The following is a 25000-nucleotide window of genomic DNA, read 5'->3' on the forward strand; positions in this document are numbered from 1 at the left end:
TCACACCGTCCCAGGCACGCGGACAATACAGGAACATAAGAATAATCACAATCACACCGTACCAGGCACGCGGACAATACAGGAACATAAGAATAATCACAATCACACCGTACCAGGCACGCGGACAATACAGGAACATAAGAATAATCACAATCACACCGTCCCAGGCACGCGGACAATACAGGAACATAAGAATAATCACAATCACACCGTCCCAGGCACGCGGACAATACAGGAACAAATCTAAATACAACCGCAAACAGGAGGGCTTTGGGTGTGTGACACAAGCTTGGTGCAAAATCAACACAGCTAAAGGCAGGCTTGAGGCATGGAGACTGAACTGCTACCTCCCTCACCCCCCTAAGAGAAAGGAAGCTCCCTCCAGTCCAGGGCAGGCTTGAGGCACGGAGACTGAACTGCTCCCTCCCTCACCTGCTATAGCACACTATTTAGTAAATACAATAAGAACAAAGTCTGAGTTCTTACTTCATGACGATGATGTAGACTCCATACATTGAAACCAGGATAAGAGATTCCCACCTTTAAAGACACAAAACATTTTAGTTGAAATCAAGCCATCAAATCACTAACATGATCTGTTAGTGGCACTGTAGACTGTCTTCCTATAGGGGGAGCTGTTTCCCCATCAGACACAGGTTCAGTCTACATGTGATTTCCATTGGCTTCAATGACAGCTTCCCTTATTATCAGGGTATTATAAAGAGTGGGGCAGAGCATTGCATGTAGTGCCTCAGTAACATGGAACAGTGCTGGTTCCCTTTCCAGACTTGAAAAGGGCTAATGCATAAAATCAGAAAGTGTTTCAGCAGTCAAACCCTGCATGTTACACGAGCGTGCTTTTCATATCATCCTGCTGGAAAACAGCACCAGAGGAGGGAGGGAGTGGGTTCGATAGCAGGGGCTTCAAAGAATATTTCCAGCTGCAGCCGGACCAAACCGAAAACAACATCTCTGTAAACTGTGCCTGAGAAGTAACTATCTGGAACTGTAGCTGGTTGCATTATGTTCAATAAGTTACTGAAAGTAGTTACAATTGTGTTCAAGTAACTGTAACGGATTACTTTTTCAAAGTAGCTTCCCCAACCCTGACGGCTTGTTAACGGTTTCTTCACTGCGGATTCTTCAGTCTGAACTTACCAGGCAACCTTCTCATCATAGATGACCTGCAAGAGAGACCGAGAGATCAGACTGGGACTGCAGTGCTGAGACTGTCTCAAATATTTTACAAACAGGCACAGGTGGGTATCAAATCAAAGCGCTGGTCCTGCATCAAGATCTGATGCAATTCTTTCTACTGATAGACAGGCCCTGCTGTTCAGTGGGGCTGAGCTGTGCTGGTGTTTAATGTTTTCTGAAGCGGGGTTGTTGCTAGATGTGTCTATTCTGTACTGAGTCAGCATGCTGTAGCACAGATAGCCCCTCTAGGGGCGGACAAACCCACTGTCATACAGCATCGGTTAATAACTAGCTTAATAACTTATCAAGAAACATGATTTTTTTAATGGTTAAATATAATATATTGTTAACGGTTACCCTATTTAGAAACAGCTGGTAACTGTAGCTGACAAACAGCTCTGTACACTTGCACGGACCTACATGTTTTATAGGTCTCAAATGTGCAGTTTTAAAAGAAACAAGTTTTTCACAGACCTGTATTTTCATTTTAAAACATGATATCTGGTAGTACACTAGGTTAGAGAGATCTCTGTTTGCAAGCCATGCTTTTAGACTGTCTTGCACTTCCTGGTTCACCTGGAGGGTGAAATTGTCCCCACCCCTTCACTGGCTTCTTTCCTGTCAGTAACCAATCAGCTGCTTCCCCTGTTGACTGACATGCTTTCATCCAGTAACAAAGTTCAAACAAATAACCTGATGATAAGGCATAGAAACTGAGAGCATCCTTTAACCTAAAGCAATAGGTGTTATCATGTTTTAAATTAAAATACAGCTCTGCTGTAACACGTGTTTCATTCCACACTGCACATATTAAATCTGTGTGCTGCAGAGTGAAAAAATTTAATTATTTTGTTAGCTGCAATTTAACTGATAATAAACAAAGTTTCCCTTAACATAAAATGTGACCCAACCTTTAATTAGCTCCTACTTTCCTGAAAAAAAGATAATTCCACATTAATGTTTCCAAAACTGACCCCAAAGAAGCCAGAGAGACCTTGAATAAAAACGACTCTGTTGTTTGCTTCTGATTTTGTCAGTTGTGTACAGTATTTATTAAACCCCTTTGTCACACATTGGATCATCCTGTCACAATACGCCTGATACTGCATTATTCAGGATTAAGCAACAGTTCATACAGAGATCCTAAAAATAAAAAGGACTGAAGCGAGCTCCGTACCAGAATCAGAGCCACGACTGAGAAAGTGTAGAAGACAGAGTCCCTGAATAAAGACCACCAGGTCAGGGAGATCGTCTGCAAAACAAGACAAACACATCCTTAAGAAGCTTCTGCATCGTAAAGCACGGCACACTGTGATAGAACACAGTAAGAGAGAGCACAGTGTGATAGAACACACACAGAGAGAGCACAGTGTGATAGAACACAGTGAGAGAGAGCACAGTGTGATAGAACACAGTGAGAGAGAGCACAGTGTGATAGAACACAGTGAGAGAGAGCACAGTGTGATAGAACACACACAGAGAGAGCACAGTGTGATAGAACACAGTGAGAGAGAGAGCACAGTGTGATAGAACACAGTGAGAGAGAGCACAGTGTGATAGAACACAGTGAGAGAGAGCACAGTGTGATAGAACACAGTGAGAGAGAGCACAGTGTGATAGAACACAGTGAGAGAGAGCACAGTGTGATAGAACACAGTGAGAGAGAGCACAGTGTGATAGAACACAGTGAGAGAGAGCACAGTGTGATAGAACACAGTGAGAGAGAGCACAGTGTGATAGAACACAGTGAGAGAGAGCACAGTGTGATAGAACACAGTGAGAGAGAGCACAGTGTGATAGAACACAGTGAGAGAGAGCACAGTGTGATAGAACACACAAGTGTCAGAGAGAGCACAGTGTGATAGAACACAGTGAGAGAGAGCACAGTGTGATAGAACACACACAGAGAGCACAGTGTGATAGAACACAGTGAGAGAGAGCACAGTGTGATAGAACACAGTGAGAGAGAGCACAGTGTGATAGAACACAGTGAGAGAGAGCACAGTGTGATAGAACACACACAGAGAGAGCACAGTGTGATAGAACACAGTGAGAGAGAGCACAGTGTGATAGAACACAGTGAGAGAGAGCACAGTGTGATAGAACACATGAGAGAGAGCACAGTGTGATAGAACACAGTGAGAGAGAGCACAGTGTGATAGAACACAGTGAGAGAGAGCACAGTGTGATAGAACACAGTGAGAGAGAGCACAGTGTGATAGAACACAGTGAGAGAGAGCACAGTGTGATAGAACACAGTGAGAGAGAGCACAGTGTGATAGAACACAGTGAGAGAGAGCACAGTGTGATAGAACACAGTGAGAGAGAGCACAGTGTGATGATAGAGAGCACACACAGAGAGAGCACAGTGTGATAGAACACAGTGTGATAGAACACACACAGAGAGAGCACAGTGTGATAGAACACAGTGAGAGAGAGAGCACAGTGTGATAGAACACACACAGAGAGAGCACAGTGTGATAGAACACAGTGAGAGAGAGAGCACAGTGTGATAGAACACACAGTGAGAGCACAGCACAGTGTGATAGAGTGAGAGAGCACAGTCTGATAGAGCACAGTGAGAGAGAGCACAGTGTGATAGAACACAGTGAGAGAGAGCACAGTGTGATAGAACACAGTGAGAGAGAGAGCACAGTGTGATAGAACAGAGAGAGCACAGTGTGATAGAGAGAGAGCACAGTGTGATAGAACACAGTGAGAGAGCACAGTCTGATAGAGCACAGTGATAGAACACAGTGAGAGAACACAGTGAGAGAGCACACTGATAGAACAGAGAGAGCACAGTCTGATAGAGCACAGTGAGAGAGAGCACAGTGTGATAGAATTCTTTCTCAATGTCTTCAGTACTAAAATAAACTTACAAAATGAAATGATAAACATTTCGACTAGAAGTCTTTCTCAATGTCTTTAGCAGAAATAGTAAAATAAACTTTAAACTGAATGTCGAATGTTTCGACTAGAAGTCTTTCTCAATGTCTTCAATGCTGCTTTTTGACTCGCATTCTTATATCTACCCCCTCGACTGACAGAGCATCTCTCAGTGTGAAGGAGTGCGAAGGATCTCTCAATGGTCCCAGAAAGAGGAAAGGGCTGGTTTTGAATTAGCTTGTAAATCAAAACTCAACACTGACATTGAGAAAGGCTGAAATGTCTCTATATCCATTGCTGTTGAGTATTTCATAGAGGCAGATCTCTTTTCAGACAAACCCATGAGAAGGTAAAGAAGCTGCTTGTCACCTGTCCAGCGAACATGCCACACACCCCGATGATCACCAGGATATTGAAGACAGCTGATCCGACAATCGTCCCGACTCCCAGGTCTCCCTTAGTGATGAACACACCTGGAGAGGTGAGGGAGGAGCACCTGCCCTCATTACCACTGGCAACACTGTCACTGCCTGCCTATCAATTTGAACCCTTTGCGTTCCTATGTGGGACCGGGTCCGACATTACAATTTTCCCTTTCCAGTCTGACAAGGTCCGACATCATCAAAAAGACGTAAAGCACAGGTCTCTAGTCGTTTTTTTTTTTCTGGAAAAAAGCCAAGAAAACCTTTCAATGGGCGAAAAAAAAAGAGGGCCGTATCTGTGCAATGCAGACAGAGCCATGCACCACAGAGATAACACGGACACAAACAAAGGAGACAGCTGCTTCTGCATCCAGCGCTCAAAGAATATCACAGACATTTGCAGAGCTTTTTGAGATGTTGTAGGAATAAAATAATGACTTGGGTCGCATTATTGAGGTGATAAAACGAGTGATCAGGAGAGGATTTATCAGTATGCACGACTATGAAGAGGCATGTGAAAAATACAGCGAACAAGGGGTGGGGCTTGGCTGGAGATGCAGTGCTGAGTGTCCTTTTGCCATGCAGGGCCTTTTAAACCTGTTTTACTCTGAAAAAATATGTATTTTAAACAGTGTGAAATAAACAGCGCGTGTGAAAATAAATTGGACCCGACGCGCCTTACAAGCGCTGAATAAATGGACTGCTAAGGGTTAAAATCAATATTACAACCTCATATTAGCACAAGCAACATTGAAACTGACTTCTACCCCCTTAAACGAGTGGAAGCAAGGCTTTATTATATCGTACTGGCGTTCAAACATAGCAACACAGACAAAGATGTAAAGAGGTCTCTAGCACTGCTACAGAAAGACAATAATGGACCTTGAGCCTGTTTCAGATACTGACCAATGAGTGAAGTGAACAGCTCTGGGGCCGAGCTGCCCGCTGCCATGAAGGTGGCCCCCGCCACATCCTCACTGAGATGGAGATTCTGCAACGAGGGAGAGAAGGGCTGAGCAGGGCTGGAACGGACCAGTCACCACAATGCACTCGCAGCACACTGCCCCGCACACACCATTCCCAGGAGAGAGGAGTCACAGCCACTCAACTCCGCCTCCCTTTGCCTGAGATTCCCTTTGCAGGGCATGCTGGCAGTCTGCATCACAGGTCCTTGTGTTCAATGTGTCCTGTTGTGGGGGTCCTCTGTCATCCTCTGTTGCTTCTGATCATTATTAACCAGGTGCACTGACTATTCCAGTCAAACACGTTTAAAAAGATCTTGGTTTCCGATTTTATGTAGTTTTAAAAATGACCACTAGGGGTGTAGCTGTAATTTCGGTCTCCTCTATAGCATGTACAGCCATGGCCAAAAGTTTTGCATCACCGAGAATTTTAGAACTGCAAAGCGGTGTGTCATTCAATATGTAACATTATTCAGCAGGTTTAAGAAGTGACATTAGTACATTCTACAGGGTGAGGCAAAACTCTTCACCACAGCTGGATAGCAATGATTCAGTTGCCAGGCAGTCGCAGAGGGGAGCAGAACTACAGTCGCACACCCCTTGTGGTCACTTCTAAAACAACCTCACTTTAGAAATGCAGCTTTTCTACATGTTTTAACTATTCCAGCACAAAATGCTTCTGAAAAGACTCCTAGGGGACTCCAGCGGGGAAGCACATGAGCGTTGCACAGGGTTCATTGGGAAGGATGCACCAGTGGGCTTCAGTTCAAAGTGCAGTGCAAGTATGTTTCCACAACCTCACTTGGTATCTCTTTAAACTTCTGGAGGAAGAAACAATTTAAACGAAAAAAATTGAACTGGATTAGCGAGAGGTGCTGGCGTATAAAATATGGTGAAATCGCTGAACAGCAATCCTTTAAAGTGGCAGCTATCAAAACAGCACCGTTAGTCTTACCTGCCGAGCACTTCCAGTCATAGGTCTCAAACGTGCAGTGTTGAAAGAAACTCATGTTTTAGCCAACATGCATTTTCATTGCGAAACATGATCTCTGTTTACAGCCATGTCCTCAGTTAGTCTAGCACTTCCTGGGTTACCTGGAGGGTGAAATTGTCCCCGCCCCTTCCCTGGCTTCTTTCCTGTCAATAACCAATCAGCTGCTTCCCCTGCTGACTGACATGCTTTCAGCCAGCAACATGACCCAGAAGACACTGCTGAGGTTGACTGACATGCTTTCAGCCAGCAACATGACCCAGAAGACACTGCTGAGGTGAAATGATGACACAGACAGTGTAACAGAAATCCAGAGAAGGCGGCATAGAAACTGAGAACTTTCTTCAGCCTTGGACATGTTTGCGAAAATGTGTGTTTCTTTCAAAACTGCACATCCGAGACTAGTGTAGCTAATGGGAGTGAAAACAGGTCATTTATTTTGTCAGCTACAATCATGAAGACATTGAGTTACCTCTGAAATCTTCTCCAGCGACGGCACAAAGAAGTCATCGCAGACGATAGCGAGAGCGTAGAACATGTACACAGCCTGGGTGAAAGAGTGAGAGCAGAGTGAGGCTGAGGCCAGCAGCAACGACACAGCACACACACGCCACACTTACAGAGAGGACTTGTAATGTGCTTTGCCATACCTCTCTGTGCTTTACAATGCTTCCCTATGCTTTACCAGACCTCTGTGCTTTCCAATGCTTCCCTATGCTTTACCAGACCTCTCTGTGCTTTACAATGCTTCCCTATGCTTTACCAGACCTCTCTGTGCTTTACAATGCTTCCCTATGCTTTACCAGACCTCTCTGTGCTTTACAATGCTTCCCTATGCTTTACCAGACCTCTCTGTGCTTTACAATGCTTCCCTATGCTTTACCAGACCTCTCTGTGCTTTACAATGCTTCCCTATGCTTTACCCTCTCTGTGCTTTACAATGCTTTCCTATGCTTTACCATACCTCTCTGTGCTTTACAATGCTTCCCTATGCTTTACCAGACCTCTCTGTGCTTTACAATGCTTCCCTATGCTTTACCAGACCTCTCTGTGCTTTACAATGCTTCCCTATGCTTTACCAGACCTCTCTGTGCTTTACAATGCTTCCCTATGCTTTACCAGACCTATCTGTGCTTTATAATGCTTCCCTATGCTTTACCATGCTTTGATTTACAGTTTTACAATTTGCTATGCTTTTACTATGGGTATCTATGATACGGATGTGATTTATATGCTAACATTTGTAAGAATAAACTTTAAAATGCAAAACTTTGTAAGCGACAGATCACCGTTAAACTTTTACACCGTTAAAAAAAGAACCCGCTGCTCTTGGTATTGGCCACTAGAGGGGGCAGTTCTATAAGTAGATGATGTTTTTGCATCTGTTTGCATCAACGCGGCACTTACACAGAGTACATGCAGCAGCACAGCTCCTCTCCTGCGCTCCTCCGCGGAGAAGATGTCCCGCGGAAACTCATTCAGAGCTGCAAGCAAGGGAGAGGGAGAGGGAGATCTTCAATTGCAATGCAGACCCAGTGATGCTCAGCTTACCTTTAGCGCCTGGGAAACGGTGAAGGGCCAGCGGTAACGTGTTTTGCACGCAGTTAGCGCCTTTACTGCGCGCTTCGTACACCTGCTGTATTCATGAACCAGTGGCAGGCAACCTGGCGTGTGGAGAAAGCACCGCGTTGAGGCGTTTAAATATAATGAATAGACAAAGAGAAGGAGATCAGAGTCCTTTTATTGGACTAACCAAACCACAGTTAACCACAAGCTTTCCAAAACATCACGGGTCTCTTCTTCAGGTGAGAGTGGGAGAGAGAGATTGCTGTTTACATTCAAAAGGTGGCATCAGAACTTGAACAAAAATAACCCATTTTGAATCACTGCGATTCTGATGCAAGGAAAAAAAAAACAAAAACGTGTTGAACAAAACAGGACGAGTGGCTGCACAATAAACAGTGACAAAGACAAAACAAATAAATAAAATACAAGAATACAATGTAAACAAATGTAACAGCAAATACTAATATAGCCAGGGAAAGGAAAAACAGGGAAAATAGGACTTAAACATATTTTCTGACGCAGGTCTAGAGACAAGGGACAGGACACCGTAATGAAGGCTCAGTTCGCAGCTACTGGACAGCAAACGATTGGTCCACAAACAGCTGGGTCCAAACAACACCCTTCCTCAAAACCAGCCAGTCAAACTACCAACCCTGTTTCGTGTGTCGCTTCTCTGCTCTAATTATGTTAGGGATTATTTTCCTCAGCGGAAGATTACCCGGTGAAATAGCAGAAGCTCAAGGTAAATATAGGTTTTAAAGTTTTTTTTTTTTAAAGAGAAAATAAAGAAATAAACCGTTTTCTAATATCGATAGAGCCCTCTGGATGCGGGCTCTGCCGTGTGGTAGCGCCCTCGCCTACCGCTTGGGAGGTGTAGCTGTAGTTGCGGCCATCTACCACACGGTGGAGCCGTCACCGAGGGGGCACTGTGGCTATTAGGAAACTATTTTATCATTGTTTTCTTTTAAAACACCTTCAAATCTAGATTTACCTTGAGCTTGTAACGATTTATCAGGTACCTTTCCGGCGAGTAAAGGCGTTCTGAAAAAAAAATGTAAATAAAAAAAAAAAAAAAAGGATGAGAAAAACATTTAGTTTTGAATTAGTAAATTGATTTTTACTTTGTATTACCTTGTTAGGATTTTTAAACCCATGTTTCGAATCTGGACATGGCTGAGAAATGAATGTAACAATTACTGAACAGTCAGTTTGCGATGGAGTCTGAAAAGTGCTCCTTGTTAGAGCTTCATTTGAGCTGACAGGGAGCAGATTGGCTGGGGCCGCAGCGACAGGAACAGGATTCACTGCTTGATTGGTTGGTTTTGAGTCTTGTTCGGAGGATCTAGCCAGGGATAGCATTGCTACACGCCCAAATAAATGAACATAAATAGACAGGGTTTAGGTAGTTTGTCAATGCTGTCAGTTTATCTGTAAGCAGGAATGGAATTTTAAAAAGCCGGTATAAACAGGGATTGATTTTAAATTTGAGTCACTATTTTCCTGATGAGTTCTTAAAAAGAACTGGATATCTTTAGCGGCCTGGCATCCACGATGCCAAGCCGTGTCTCTGGAGTGGCAACACAACTAAGAGGAGCAGAACTGTACCCTGATCTTGCGAGGCAGCACTGCTGTAATTATAGAGTGGAGCTTGCTGTGGGCGACACTATAAAAGAGATATTTGGAATAAATCATTTTCAAAGCTTAGTGGACAAGCTGTATGCTCTGTACCACGCTTCACCCAAAAAAACAATGTGAATTGCATTTCTAGGCAAGAGACAATCATCTTCTTGACTTTTTGGCATCCGCTGCGTTGCTTCCAGTGAGCGTACTCTCAGACCTGTTGGGCATCTTTATCCTGCCTCACTTCAATGCAGACCAAAGCAGAGGCAGCAAAGAAAATAGCAAATACACAGGTCTTCTTGAGCGCCTGACTGCCAGGGCATGTGTAAAGACGTAGGGTTGATGAGAGATGCCTGAAGTGAGTTGGCCGAACTGTCCCTGAGACTCCAGGATGATGCTCCCTGAGGCTCATGCATTGGTGTGTCGCAAGGTCAGCGTTTTTGAAGCAGTGGAAGAGAAGCAGAATTCACAAGAAGCAGTAAAGAATTTGGAATTCCAGGGTGTTGCTCTTCACAAAGGAAGGAAAGGAGATGTGGAAATCAACACCATTTCTTTGTTCTAAAGTTGGCAATCTCACTGAAGAGCAGACTAATGGCAACGTCATCATCTCATGTTTCATCAACGTGACTTGACGGAGCTGTGTGCAGCTTGCAAGTCTCTATACCCTCAATACTGGCCAGATGACCTTGACATTCTGAAGTGATCTCACTATGCAGGAGATTTCATCTGCCTGAAACACAGATTGTTGGTGGATTAAGAGAATACAAGGACAGTAGAGGAAAGACTCAGGAGACATGGCAGGGCTCATCAAAACACTAGAGACTGTAGCAGTTTCCAGAGCTGAGTGTGAGAGAGGCTTCAGCTCAATGAATAACATTCTCACACCAATTAGGAACTCTCTTAGTATCCCACGAGTGAGTTGTCTTCTCTTCCTGAATTATAATGATCCACCATTAATTCATTTTCAGCTATTGAGTTATGTCAGAGCTTGGTAGTTACAGGGAACAAGCACCGCTGAGCACAAAGCTTGCAAGAGAGGGAGGAGCTTCACACCAGGGGTATCTGGTCTCTCCTTTAACGTGGCAGACAGGACCATTTGAACTGACTGGCAAGTGTACAGTTCAATAGCACACACTGCCTGGCACCTTGTTACATTTGTTTTAATTACTAATTTGTATGTTTTAAATCTTTCTTCAAACGAGATTCCAGTCTGAAAATGGTGTTTAACAAGTGAGAAATGTTAAGCATTTTGATCAGCTGTATTTGTGTAAAGAAAACTAAGCTGTTTTTTTCTATAATTTTCCTATATTAAAATAGAAATTTCAAACACAATGATTATGTTAAACGTTTCTTAATTGACAGAGCTACTACGCTGCCTTTAAACTTTTCATTGTTTTGTAGCAAAAGGACGTTATAAAGAAGTAACTCTGACTCTTCTCTTATAAGCACTTCGCAAACCTTAAATTGGGGTGTCTTGACCAAGGGCGCTGGAACTAGGGGTGCTGGGTTGCAGCACCCCCTGGCTTTGCATGGCTCTCATCATATACAGGGGTTACAGTTTTGTTCAATGGCTTTCAGCACCCCCACTTTAAAAATCATTCCAGTGCCACTGGTCTTGACCCCAAACATTTTCACTTCACTCGGCAATAAACATCCACCTAGGGTTCCTCCAGTGATTTCTTCCCAATTTATCCACTGCATATAATTAGCTTAGTGAATAGAGCTACTGCTGGATTCCCCTGCCATGTGGCAATTCTGGTCATTTAACGCTGTTTAGTGCATGAGGCCCTGTGACAGAAAGATTCTTGGTGGTAATTCTCCCTCCCGACCTGTGAGGGCGCTAAGTAACGGGAACAGAGTGCCCTGGACTGCTTGGCCTGACATTTCATTGCCAGGGTTAAAAGGAAGTTGGTCATTTAGAAAAGGGGCGGCGCTTCGGTGCATTAACTCATTGACCCGGAAGGGAAATGATGTGGCAGCCGTGGATTGGAGGAGCGGTCGAAATAATACTGTTTGTGATTATGTAGACAGCTAAACACGATTCAGGAGCTGTCGCGAAAGGCCAGCACAAACCTGCTCAACACTGCACTGTGTTTGCACTGAAGTACTGTATTTTCACCACGAGCACTAGAGCACGCACTGTGGACGGGTGATTGTATTTGTGTTATGTGTGGGTGAACTGAAATGGGACTGTTATTATTTCAGGGCCAACCCACTGATTACAGATAAGTAATACACGCCGCTGTTTGCTGCCCTGTGACTTTGCTGTTATTTACTGTTGTTCGCCATTATGCATTTGGATTAAAAAATACAACCATTAATTTTCTGTCTGTTTATTGATCACCTGCACCTGCACACTGCTAACCACTTTGCCCTAAGTGTTTAAACTTTAAACTATTAACATCATCCTTTGAAGCTTTAAATAATCTAGAAACACACACACACACACACACACACACACACACACACACACACACACACACACACTGACACACATTGACACACACACACACACACACACACACAAACACACTGACACACGTTGACACACGTTGACACACACACACACACTGTCGAGGCATCAGGTGTTTCGCTCAGCTTCCTCAATTAAAGTCAGCCTGGGTTTCTGTTTGCAGTCCTAACCCGGTCGAGCGATTCCTCATTGCTGGTTTCTGAAGGAGGAGAATCAATGTGTTCTCCTGAGCTGAGCACAACTGAAGCAAATGGAAATCACATGAAAGCAGCTGTAGCTGGCAGTCTTTAATGCATGCACCTGCGCGCTGCTTTGAAAGAAACAGGTTATTGAAAAGCTCTTGTCATTTTAAAACATGCTATCGATCAAAAAAGACCGTCCAGCTTTCCTTACCTATGTTATATTCTGCAGGATTTTCAAAAGTATACAATTACTTGATTATTAAAGTGACTTCTAGAAATCAAGGCATTCAGCAATCTACAAAAGAACAACTGTTTCAGATACTATGCATTGAATTGGGATTATCCTTCTTTAAACCTGCCTGTACCTGCCTTTGAGCTGCTTTGAGCTTGTCTGCAGAATCCTAACTGCCAGGACTGAACAGCCTTGCGCATTCCACTCAAATCATGTGACAATGTGACCTTTCTACTCTACCAGCCCCACCCACTCTCTCTGTCTCTGTGAAGGCCCGGCCGCGTGGTGTGCAAGGGGAGTCATACAGTCAGGGGAGCGCAGGGGTCACAGAGAGTCTCCTCTGGTAAAGGCACGGCAGTGTGGTGTGCAGGGGGAGTCATACAGTCAGGGGAGCGCAGGGGTCCCCGAGGGTCTCCCCTGGTAAAGGCACTGCCGCGTGGTGTGCAGGTGGAGTCATACAGTCAGGGGAGCGCAGGGGTCACAGAGAGTCTCCTCTGGTGAAGGCACGGCTATGTGGTGTGCAGGTGGAGTCATACAGTCAGGGGAGCGCAGGGGTAACAGAGAGTCTCCTCTGGTAAAGGCACGGCTATGTGGTGTGCAGGTGGAGTCATACAGTCAGGGGAGCGCAGGGGTCACAGAGAGTCTCCTCTGGTAAAGGCACGGCCGTGTGGTGTGCAGGGGGAGTCACACAGTCAGGGAAGCGCAGGGGTCACATAGACTCTCCCCTGGTAAAGGCATGGCCGCGTGGTGTGCAGGGGGAGTCACACAGGCAGGAGAGCGCAGGGGTGAGCTCAATCAGACACCTGCAGGGCTTGTCCTCCAGGGGGCGGTAGCTCACACCCGCTGTGGTGCTCCTGGGTGTATAGAGGCAGCTGGCTTGGGGATCGGAAGAAGCCTGCTGACCTGCAGCTCCTGGGCTGTTGTGGGGAGTTGGACATTCTAAATTATAATCACAAATCTATCTGTCATTGGTGTCATTAAAATATATACCCTTGCAGTCAAAATGATGGTGTCCCACACAGTCATTGTGCATTGTGATACTATTCTGGGTACCACTGCACCTGTGGGAGGAATTGTTCATTAAAACCTTATGCATCAGTTTAAAGACAGTTATCGATTCAGGGAGACCAAGATATTGAGTGAGCAAGACTGAGTCTGAGTGAGAAACACTGGCTGATAAAAGCCCTCCTGCTAGTCATTCTGCATTGTGAAACATGGATTCAATACCACTGCACCAGACGAGCATTACAATCCTCTGCATTAAAGAGGAGATGATTATCCATTCAATGATTCGGAGCGCTTCTCATGCTCTGATATTGAGTTATGAACTCAAGTGTTTTTAAAAAGGGATTTCTTTTCAAGGCTAGTGCCAGCCTCATTGTGGTGCGTGCGCGCGTGTGTGTGTGTGTGTGTGTGTGTGCGTGTGTGTGCGTGTAAGTGTGTGTAGTTGTAGGTGTGTGTGTGTGTCGCCAGGTATAACTATTAATGTGCAGACAAAATTTGAGAAAATGTTCCCACAAAGAGAGTAACTCCTGAAAAAAACACGACTTTGTAAAACACATTTTTAAGAACTAAATAAGCCTTACAAAAAAAAATAATAAAAGTGCCAAAATATTCAGTTTGTTGTCGACGTTCACCCTGTGTGGAGTTTTGTCTGGCTGGCACAAATTACAGCACAAGGAAGTGTAGTGCCAGATATCATGTTTATAACATTAAAAAAGAATGTGTTTCATTCAAAACTGCACCTTTCAGACCTATATTAACAAATGGAAGATTTCATTTGTCAGCTGCACTCATTTTAACACAATGCTATTGCACAATTAGTGGCAGGTCCAGAATTCAGTGCTCATGAACATGGGACCTGAGAAGCCAGATCTGGAGAAGTGAGGAGATCCCAGTCCAGTGTTGACCAGGCCTGACCCTGCAGCTACTTCATTTCTATTTCTCAGTTCTGAGCAGATCACAGTCAGCATGGCTGCATACAAATTCACCCCCATTACAGTCCTTTGTGCTGTAATTTGGAAGCTGATTAGACTGTGTGTGTGTGAACGCTGTGTTAGACCAGTGAGTCTCTCCAGAGACGCACAGCTGTGTGCAATGCAATTAGCACCCTGGTGTGGCTTGAAGCTCAGAATAGCTCAAAGTGGCTCAAATCCTGCCAAGACTGTCATTTGCTAGCTGGCTTAGCTCTGCGCAGGGCAAACGTGTCACGACAACCTAAAGAACTCTCCGGATAAAGAGACAGGGCTGTTTAGGATTCACGCTGTGAAATTATTGGAAAAACACAGGCTGCAATTTCCATTGATAAATGTACATAACCCAGATTGAAGCTCAGAGCGGGGTCCTCTGGGACTGTGATCAGCTCTGATTGGGCTGTGATCAACGTGTCTTCTTGAATTGGAATGAAAGAATGAGAGATGACTGTATTTAGATTCAAAAGTTTAAAGCATCTGAAAGGGCTGTCAAACAAGTCTTACTTCTACAGCTGGTACATCAGAGTGTAACCATTAACCTGCTCCCCCCTGCAACACACTGCCCCCCGGTGGATGTGCAAAATATGACATTTGTTCTGTGTGGTATTTCCTTCATGGTGTATTTCTTCAATCCACTAGGGTGCAGTGCTGCAATGCGAGATTTCTATCGCTGAGTAAGGGCATCTCACACTGTTCAAAATGATACAGCTGAGCAGATGCAGAGCTTGATCTGAGGGAAGTCATTCTCTGAACTCTGCTCTTTAATTTACTGTTAAACATGCTTTCTTTTCCAGACACTGCTCTTGTTCTATAAATAGATTGTACCATGAATGCTCAGAGTGCTTATTTCACTCATGAGAGCTCTTGTCAAATATGTTTACTCAGGTTAGAAACTCACACTAGCCCTGCTGCTGCTGCACCCAGTCCTGGGGTTCAGAGCTCCCCTCAATGAAGTCTAGTATTATTATTATTAATATTGCAATGATCAGGAGCCAGGAGTTTGAGCAGGGTTAGAAACTCACACTAGCCCCTGCTGCTGCTGCTGCACCCAGTCCTGGGGTTCAGAGCTCCCCTCAATGAAGTCTAGTATTATTATTATTAATATTGCAATGATCAGGAGCCAGGGGTTTGAGCAGGGTTAGAAACTCACACTAGCCCTGCTGCTGCTGCACCCAGTCCTGGGGTTCAGAGCTCCCCTCAATGAAGTCTAGTATTATTATTATTAATATTGCAATGATCAGGAGCCAGGAGTTTGAGCAGGGTTAGAAACTCACACTAGCCCTGCTGCTGCTGCACCCAGTCCTGGGGTTCAGAGCTCCCCTCAATGAAGTCTAGTATTATTATTATTAATATTGCAATGATCAGGAGCCAGGAGTTTGAGCAGGGTTAGAAACTCACACTAGCCCTGCTGCTGCTGCTGCTGCACCCAGTCCTGGGGTTCAGAGCTCCCCTTGTTCAGGTATAGTATTGAAATGACAGATGCCAGGTTTGAGCAATCAGGCTGCTTGTAAATCTGAATGAACTGATCCCACTGTGAATACGTCTCTACTGTGAATCTGTAAGGTTACAAACAGGCTTTGTTGATGCAGCTATAATACACTTAATTGAAAGCCAGGTCTGGGTGCAGCAAGGCTTGTGTGAGTTTCAAGCCCTGAAACTCCTTGGTGGAACTACAAGTGTGTTCATTTCCTATCCTCTCTTTGTATCTCAGCACAGGCTGTTAAAACTCTGGAAAGGGTTATTGTAATGATTCCGGACAGCATGTCCCTCCCTGCTGTCGATAACTCTCTCCATCAGCATCTGTGGGAATTAATTACCCAGTTCCTAGAACCCAGCCCTCCCTCTTGTAATTACCTCCTTTGGCAGAGGATGAGAGGCACGGAGTCAAGGAGTGACACACGAGCCATGCAGGCTCAGGAACGGGGATCCGAAACACGCCGACTCAGCTCCCTCAACACCAGCTCACCTCAACAGAGCGCTCATCAGGGCTTTAACATTGAACACCAGCTCACCTCAACAGAGCGCTCATCAGGGCTTTAACATTGAACACCAGCTCACCTCAACAGAGCGCTCATCAGGGCTTTAACATTGAACACCAGCTCACCTCAACAGAGCGCTCATCAGGGCTTTAACATTGAACACCAGCTCACCTCAACAGAGCGCTCATCAGGGCTTTAACATTGAACACCAGCTCACCTCAACAGAGCGCTCATCAGGGCTAACATTGAACACCAGCTCACCTCAACAGAGCGCTCATCAGGGCTTTAACATTGAACACCAGCTCACCTCAACAGAGCGCTCATCAGGGCTTTAACATTGAACACCAGCTCACCTCAACAGAGCGTTCATCAGGGCTTTAACATTGAACACCAGCTCACCTCAACAGAGCGCTCATCAGGGCTTTAACATTGAACACCAGCTCACCTCAACAGAGCGCTCATCAGGGCTTTAACATTGAACACCAGCTCACCTCAACAGAGCGCTCATCAAGACTAACATTGAACACCAGCTCACCTCAACAGAGCGCTCATCAGGGCTTTAACATTGAACACCAGCTCACCTCAACAGAGCGCTCATCAGGGCTTTAACATTGAACACCAGCTCACCTCAACAGAGCGCTCATCAGGGCTTTAACATTGAACACCAGCTCACCTCAACAGAGCGCTCATCAGGGCTTTAACATTGAACACCAGCTCACCTCAACAGAGCGCTCATCAGGGCTTTAACATTGAACACCAGCTCACCTCAACAGAGCGCTCATCAGGGCTTTAACATTGAACACCAGCTCACCTCAACAGAGCGCTCATCAGGGCTTTAACATTGAACACCAGCTCACCTCAACACAGCGCTCATCAAGACTAACATTGAACACCAGCTCACCTCAACACAGCGCTCATCAAGACTAACATTGAACACCAGCTCACCTCAACACAGCGCTCATCAGGGCTTTAACATTGAACACCAGCTCACCTCAACAGAGCGCTCATCAGGGCTTTAACATTGAACACCAGCTCACCTCAACAGAGCGCTCATCAGGGCTTTAACATTGAACACCAGCTCACCTCAACAGAGCGCTCATCAAGACTAACATTGAACACCAGCTCACCTCAACAGAGCGCTCATCAGGGCTTTAACATTGAACACCAGCTCACCTCAACACAGCGCTCATCAAGACTAACATTGAACACCAGCTCACCTCAACAGAGCGCTCATCAGGGCTTTAACATTGAACACCAGCTCACCTCAACAGAGCGCTCATCAAGACTAACATTGAACACCAGCTCACCTCAACAGAGCGCTCATCAGGGCTTTAACATTGAACACCAGCTCACCTCAACAGAGCGCTCATCAGGGCTTTAACATTGAACACCAGCTCACCTCAACAGAGCGCTCATCAAGACTTTAACATTGAACACCAGCTCACCTCAACAGAGCGCTCATCAAGACTAACATTGAACACCAGCTCACCTCAACAGAGCGCTCATCAGGGCTTTAACATTGAACACCAGCTCACCTCAACAGAGCGCTCATCAAGACTAACATTGAACACCAGCTCACCTCAACAGAGCGCTCATCAAGACTAACATTGAACACCAGCTCACCTCAACAGAGCGCTCATCAGGGCTTTAACATTGAACACCAGCTCACCTCAACAGAGCGCTCATCAAGACTAACATTGAACACCAGCTCACCTCAACAGAGCGCTCATCAGGGCTTTAACATTGAACACCAGCTCACCTCAACAGAGCGCTCATCAGGGCTTTAACATTGAACACCAGCTCACCTCAACACAGCGCTCATCAAGACTAACATTGAACACCAGCTCACCTCAACAGAGCGCTCATCGGGGCTTTAACATTGAAGAAGCTCGAACCCTGGCTTTAGATTTCTTCCCTCCTATTGGCACTAGCAACACTGTCACTGGTCCTCTTTGAAGACGTGCTATCCAATGCTTTAGAAATCTATTGTCTTACCCTTTATTAGAGCTAGCGACATTATCACTGCCTCTCCTACTATCTTACTGAGTACTTAGATGTTCCACACCCTGATCCCACATTATTATACATCAATCACTCCCCTTGCCCGTGCTTAAATTCAGATTCTATCTGATAAACATTTCCATCATAAGAGGGCCGGTTGAGTAACTGTCATAAGACTAATCGCACGTCACGTGATTGTGAAGCCACGGTGGAGCGCGTGGTTTCGGATGAAAAGGAGCGCAGTTGCAATCCATTGACCTATAAATTTTAGAACATCAATAAATAGTTTTAAACCATTCAAAGCAGTTTTAGTATGTAGTGCTCAAACAGCACAGTGTTACGAAACAGTACGTTCACAAACAGAGCACCAGACGTGTTCGAATGCGAGATATTTTTTTAATTGATTATTTTTGACTGCTTTTACCTCGGATATTCGACTGGTATATTCGTAGCTGTTCTAACCCTCATGAATACTGTTTAGCACACAGACTACCATCTCAACATCTTGTCTCCCTCTTTCATGTACAAACAAACAGGCAATGAACAGACCGGTACAGTGCTTTGATTTTAGGCTTCAGTGCATAATTCATGCATGCATGTTGTAGAAACTTTAATGAACATCGGAAATCTGCAGCTGGAAATATTCTTTGAAGCCCTGGCTGTCGAACCCACTCTCTCCCTCCTCTGATGCTGTTTTCCAGCAGGATGATATGAAAAGCACGTTCGAGTGACATGCAGGGTTTTTATTATGCGTAGTCCTTTTTAAAAAAATGCAACTACCTTCTTTTATTATATACATAAAATGTAATAATAAACTACTACTTCCTAGTCTCCAATCGCTTCCTGTGCTGTAGGTCATGAAATGGCGTCTAGACCAAAGATCAATGAATTAATCAGAAGTGGCATACAGACTATTTTGATTCAGTGTTTATTTTGAAACTATATTAAATAGATTTAAAAATAATAATTTGACATTTTCCTTCCCTGTTTTGGATGGCACCGTAGATGGAAATTTTAATATCTGTCAACCATTTTAATATGTGCTATTGTTTCTGCACATTCATTGTTTACAAATGGGCCTGATGAAGGCTTTAACAGGTCCACTAGGCCTTGCTCTTCAACAGTGGTTGCCATGGAGACCCCTGAGGCTATTGGTTGGCTCTGGCTGTTGACAGGCGGGGAGGGGGGGGCGGCAGGGGTGTGAGAGACAGACAGGAATGGAAAAAAAAATCTATAAACGCCCAGGGGGATGAAAATAAATACAAAAAAATGGAACTCAGAGACGAAAGAGGGATAAAGAAAGATACACTGGGTTCCCTTGAGATTGTCACATGTCAATCACCAAGAAGTGACCTTTGCATGACATTTTTTCTTTTTTTGGTATTCTATATAAAGTCGTCTATAAAGAGCGAACCTTTGAATGGGAGTCTCTCCTGGTTTTGCTCACATACTGGACTTGGACATAAAATTGGAAGCATGTGCCATATGTAGCACACACTGTATATAAAAGAAAGCAGATCTATGCAGAAATATGACACACGCATGGATAAATGTATGGACAGCAGACACCCCACGATCTGATGGCAAATAACGGTAATAGCATGTTTCCTCGCGCTTGGATAAGCGGTTTTTCAGATATGTGACGTGACATGCGGACGCACGACCGCCTGCACTATATGCTGCTGCAGTTCGGTCACACAGCGCCTATGATACGCCCCTGTTTGAGAGGGACCTTGTGGTGGTGCAATTAAAAGTAAAAGGCTGAGTGTTTGGCATTTTCTCTAAAGCAGTGTTCAGTGCATGTCCTTGTATGCCCTTTAAACAGAAATGTCTGCGCGTCAGCTCTCTGTCTGACTGAATCTGCTGTTACCTGTCTTCAACAGATACGATGTTAAATGTCATGTTTCTGTGTGTCATCCTCTCCCCTTTCATAACCCTTAACCACCTTCCTACACCCTCTCCTCTTTCCTAACCCTTAACCACCTTCCTACACCCTCTCCCCTTTCATAACCCTTAACCACCTTCCAACACCCTCTCCCCCTTTCTCTCTCCCTCATCAACTCACTCTCCTTGTCTCCCACTTTCTTCTCTCTGCCTCTTCTCTCTTTCCCTTCTCTCTTATCATTCACCTTTTTCATCCCCTATCCCTCTCTTTTCCTCCTTTCCCTTCTCCCCCCTCTGGTAGGTAGGCTAGCCTCACTGTGTATTGTCTGAATGCATTTCCATCACCGTGGCGACGAGCTGCATCTTGATCTCAGTGTGCTTCCCTCCTGGCTCTTCTCTCAGCTACAGTGACCTTGCAGTGCACTGTGAGGAGAGAGAGAAAACATCTCCGAGAATGTGTGTGTGTGTGTGTGTGTGCACGCGTGTGTGTGCGTGTGTCTGTGTCTATGTGTGTTTGTCTACGTCTGTGTGTGTGTGTGTGTGTGTGTGTGTGTGTGTGTGTGTGTGTGTGTGTGTGTGTGTGTGTGTGTGTGTGTGTGTGTGTGTGTGTGTGTGTGTGTGTGTGTGTGTGTGTCTGTGTGTGTGTGTGTGTGTGTCTTCTGTTTGTGTGTGTGTGTGTGTGTGTGTGTGTGTGTTGTGTGTGTGTGTGTGTGTGTGTGTGTGTGTGTGTGTGTGTGGTGTGTGTGTGTGTGTGTGTGTGTGTGTCTCTTCTGTTTGTGTGTGTGTGTGTGTGTGTGTGTGTGTGTGTGTGTGTGTGTGTGTGTCTGTCTCTGTGTGTGTCTGTCTGGTGTGGTGTGTGTGTGTGTGTGTGTGTCTGTGTCTGTGTGTGTGTGTGTGTCTCTTGTGTGTGTGTGTGTGTGTGTGTGTATGTGTGTGTGTGTGTGTGGGTGTTTGTGTGTGTGTGTGTTTGTGTCTCTGTCTCTGTGTGTGTGTGTGTCTGTCTTGTGTGTGTGTGTGTGTGTGTGTGTGTGTGTGTGTGTGTGTCTCTTCTGTTTGTGTGTGTGTGTGTGTGTGTGTGTGTGTGTGTGTGTTGTGTGTGTGTGTGTGTGTGTGTGTGTGTGTGTGTGTGTGTGTGTGTGTGTGTGTGTGTGTGTGTGTGTGTGTGTGTGTGTGTGTGTGTGTGTGTGTGTGTGTGTGTGTGTGTGTGTGTGTGTGTGTGTGTGTCTCTTGTGTTTGTGTGTGTGTGTGTGTGTGTGTGTGTGTGTGTGTGTGTGTGTGTGTGTGTGTGTGTGTGTGTGTGTGTGTGTGTGTGTGTGTGTGTGTGTGTGTGTGTGTGTGTGTGTGTGTGTGTGTGTGTGTGTGTGTGTGTGTGTGTGTGTGTGTGTGTGTGTGTGTGTGTGTGTGTGTGTGTGTGTGTGTGTGTGTGTGTGTGTGTGTGTGTGTGTGTTGTGTTTGTGTGTGTGTGTGTGTGTGTGTGTGTGTGTGTGTGTGTGTGTTTGTGTGTGTGTGTGTGTGTGTGTGTGTGTGTTGTGTGTGTCTATTCTGTTTGTGTGTGTGTGTGTGTGTGTGTGTGTGTGTTTTTGTGTACCTATTCTGTTTGTGTGTGTGTGTGTGTGTGTGTGTGTGTGTCTATTCTGTTTGTGTGTGTGTGTGTGTGTGTGTGTGTGTGTGTGTGTGTGTGTGTGTGTGTGTGTTTGTGTGTGTGTGTGTGTGTGTGTGTGTGTGTGTGTGTGTGTGTAACTGTACCTTTTAAAGGATCCAGTTACAGTGCTGTACTTGCAGGGCTTTGTTTCAATATTCCTGACATTGCAGAGACAGCATTTATTTTGTATTTATTTCAATGATACCTAACCTGGATAATGACTCCTTGAGTAAATACAGTGTAGCGCATCGGAACAATTTAGACAAATTAACAAGAGAACGAACTGTTCAAAGACCTGCCCCCCCACTTACAAAAACACACTTCTTTTCACTCACATGTTGGGGTTTTAGAACTTCACAGTGGTCACTGCTACAGTAGAAATGTGTCAACAAATTCAACGTCACCTCCTTTATTAGCTACATATTGGACGGCCTTAATGAGAGGTTTCCCTGAACCATATTCATTTATTGATATAGTCGCCAGCTTTAACATCATCCACATTACAATACTAATATTCTCTGCTAGGGAGGGAGGGAGCAGTTCAGTCTCTGTGCCTCAAGCCTGCCCTGGACTGGAGGGAGCACCCTTTCTCTTAGGGGGGGTGAGGGAGGGAGGGAGCAGTTCAGTCTCCATGCCTCAAGCCTGCCCTGGACTGGAGGGAGCACTCTTTCTCTTAGGGGGGTGAGGGAGGGAGCAGTTCAGTCTCCATGCCTCAAGCCTGCCCTGGACTGGAGGGAGCACTCTTTCTCTTAGGGGGGTGAGGGAGGGAGCAGTTCAGTCTCCATGCCTCAAGCCTGCCCTGGACTGGAGGGAGCAGTTCTGTCTCCATGCCTCAAGCCTGCCCTGGACTGGAGGGAGCACTCTTTCTCTTAGGGGGTGAGGGAGGGAGGGAGCAGTTCAGTCTCAGTTCAAACTGAGATGTTTGTTTTGTGCTGTGAATTATTAATGCCTACCGTGTCGTTGAAAACAATTGAATTTGAGCCCAGGAGAGTGACAGGGCAGTGCATTCATACTAACTAGCTTCCCTTTTATACAGGCTCTAGTGATACACATATCTGGAAGAACGCTTATGCAATGGTGATGAAACTTGGTATATGGAGGTGTCTGTCTGTACATCCGTCTGTCTATTTGTCACACTTATAACTGAAGACCAGCTCCTGAAAGCTGGTGTTTATTACATATAGATCCAAGCATCTTCTTATCCAACTGATAGGTCTATACTATAGCAAAATAATTCCACTAAATCTTACCTAATATCATTTATTAGGTCTAACACTTTCTATTATGAAAGACGCACACATTGTGGTAAAGGTTCATTCCATTAGTAAGGGTCGTTTCTTTGAAGCTGTAGAATATTTATCGCTCGCTCCTTCAATGCTACACTTCAGCTTCGAGAGCTGGCATGAAGGAACTAACGTTGAAAACACGCCAGTCACAGGAAGGGCAGTGATTGGTGCTCGGAGGAGAGCCAAAGCTTCTAGAATCTCTGGGAGTTCTTTTAAAGAAAACAAATGGCATTATAAACTTTTTTTTTTTTTGCCGAAATATATACAGAAGCAGCTGTCAGCAGAGCTCCTTCAACAGGGAGAGCAGAGCGGAAAAGAGCTTAAGAGACGCTCGCCAGTCTACTGTTCACAAACGCAACGAAAAATTCAAAATCAAACCCACGTTTCCCATTTCATACTGGAGAGTGTGAGATCTACACAGTGATGGGGATGCAGATCAGATCCACGTTTCCCATGATGCACACCTCTTTCATACTGGAGAGTGTGAGATCTACACAGTGATGGGGAGTGTGCATGGGGGTGCATATCAGATCCACGTTTCCCATGATGCACACCTCTTTCATACTGGAGAGTGTGAGATCTACACAGTGATGGGGATGCAGATCAGATCCACGTTTCCCATGATGCACACCTCTTTCATACTGGAGAGTGTGAGATCTACACAGTGATGGGGATGCATATCAGATCCACGTTTCCCATGATGCACTCCTCTTTCATACTGGAGAGTGTGAGATCTACACAGTGATGGGGGTGCAGATCAGATCCACGTTTCCCATGATGCACACCTCTTTCATACTGGAGAGTGTGAGATCTACACAGTGATGGGGATGCATATCAGATCCACGTTTCCCATGATGCACACCTCTTTCATACTGGAGAGTGTGAGATCTACACAGTGATGGGGATGCAGATCAGATCCACGTTTCCCATGATGCACACCTCTTTCATACTGGAGAGTGTGAGATCTACACAGTGATGGGGGTGCATATCAGATCCACGTTTCCCATGATGCACACCTCTTTCATACTGGAGAGTGTGAGATCTACACAGTGATGGGGATGCAGATCAGATCCACTGGGACTGTTTTGCTAGCTCTGCAGAGTTTAAAAAGGCAGTCAGTCACCTGAGACATTAGGGATTCACAAATAAACCCTGTGGAAATTCAAATTCCGTTCCATCTCTATAACAGCAGTGCCACAACAACAAAAACAACTTGCTGGCACTAAAAATAACAAGCAGGGTGTTATTTCGAATGGTTTCTCTTTCTCAATAAAGCAGCGTCGGGCCTGCTGTTTCATGTTTGTGAAAAGCCCTCTCTCAGTGGAGGCTCCAGCATTCCGTTGCCTGGCAACGGCAGCCTCAAAGGCAGGGCCGCTGTTCCATTTACCCTTTTAAGGGAACGTGCGAGCCCTTAAACATGGAAATGAGCTCCTAAAACAAGAGGGAGCGTCAATCAAGACACCCCTGTGAGATCTCATTAGAGGAAACCGCTAGTGAAACACAAGAAAAGAAGTTCTGGACGAAGGGAGGCTGTCCGTGGTCACCCAGTTCCTCAAAGCTCATTAAACCCAGACTCTGGACAGCTCATGAAGAATCCCAATAATTCAACAGCAACACGGCTTCCGATGAGAAACATGCACCAGGGTTTAAAGGGTTGAGGAAGATCCTTTTATAAAGTAATACGTGTCACAAGTAGGGCTT

General features: G+C 45.1%; 1 protein-coding gene across 1 annotated transcript in view; it reads right to left on the minus strand.

The window, feature by feature from the left end:
• Positions 1–476: 476 nt before the first annotated feature.
• Positions 477–25000, minus strand: part of LOC121306384 (sodium/potassium/calcium exchanger 3-like) — a 40194-nt gene continuing 15670 nt past the window's right edge. Inside the window, exons 3-9 of the mRNA XM_041238143.1 lie at positions 7869–7945; positions 6934–7008; positions 5415–5499; positions 4456–4559; positions 2375–2449; positions 1159–1184; positions 477–540 (exon numbers count right to left, since the gene is read on the minus strand). Coding sequence (XP_041094077.1) covers positions 483–540; positions 1159–1184; positions 2375–2449; positions 4456–4559; positions 5415–5499; positions 6934–7008; positions 7869–7945 — 500 coding nt within the window. The 3' untranslated portion in view covers positions 477–482. The remainder of the gene's footprint in view (positions 541–1158; positions 1185–2374; positions 2450–4455; positions 4560–5414; positions 5500–6933; positions 7009–7868; positions 7946–25000) is intronic.

Source organism: Polyodon spathula, chromosome 47 (genome assembly GCF_017654505.1).
Source record: "Polyodon spathula isolate WHYD16114869_AA chromosome 47, ASM1765450v1, whole genome shotgun sequence".
NCBI lineage: Eukaryota > Metazoa > Chordata > Actinopteri > Acipenseriformes > Polyodontidae > Polyodon > Polyodon spathula.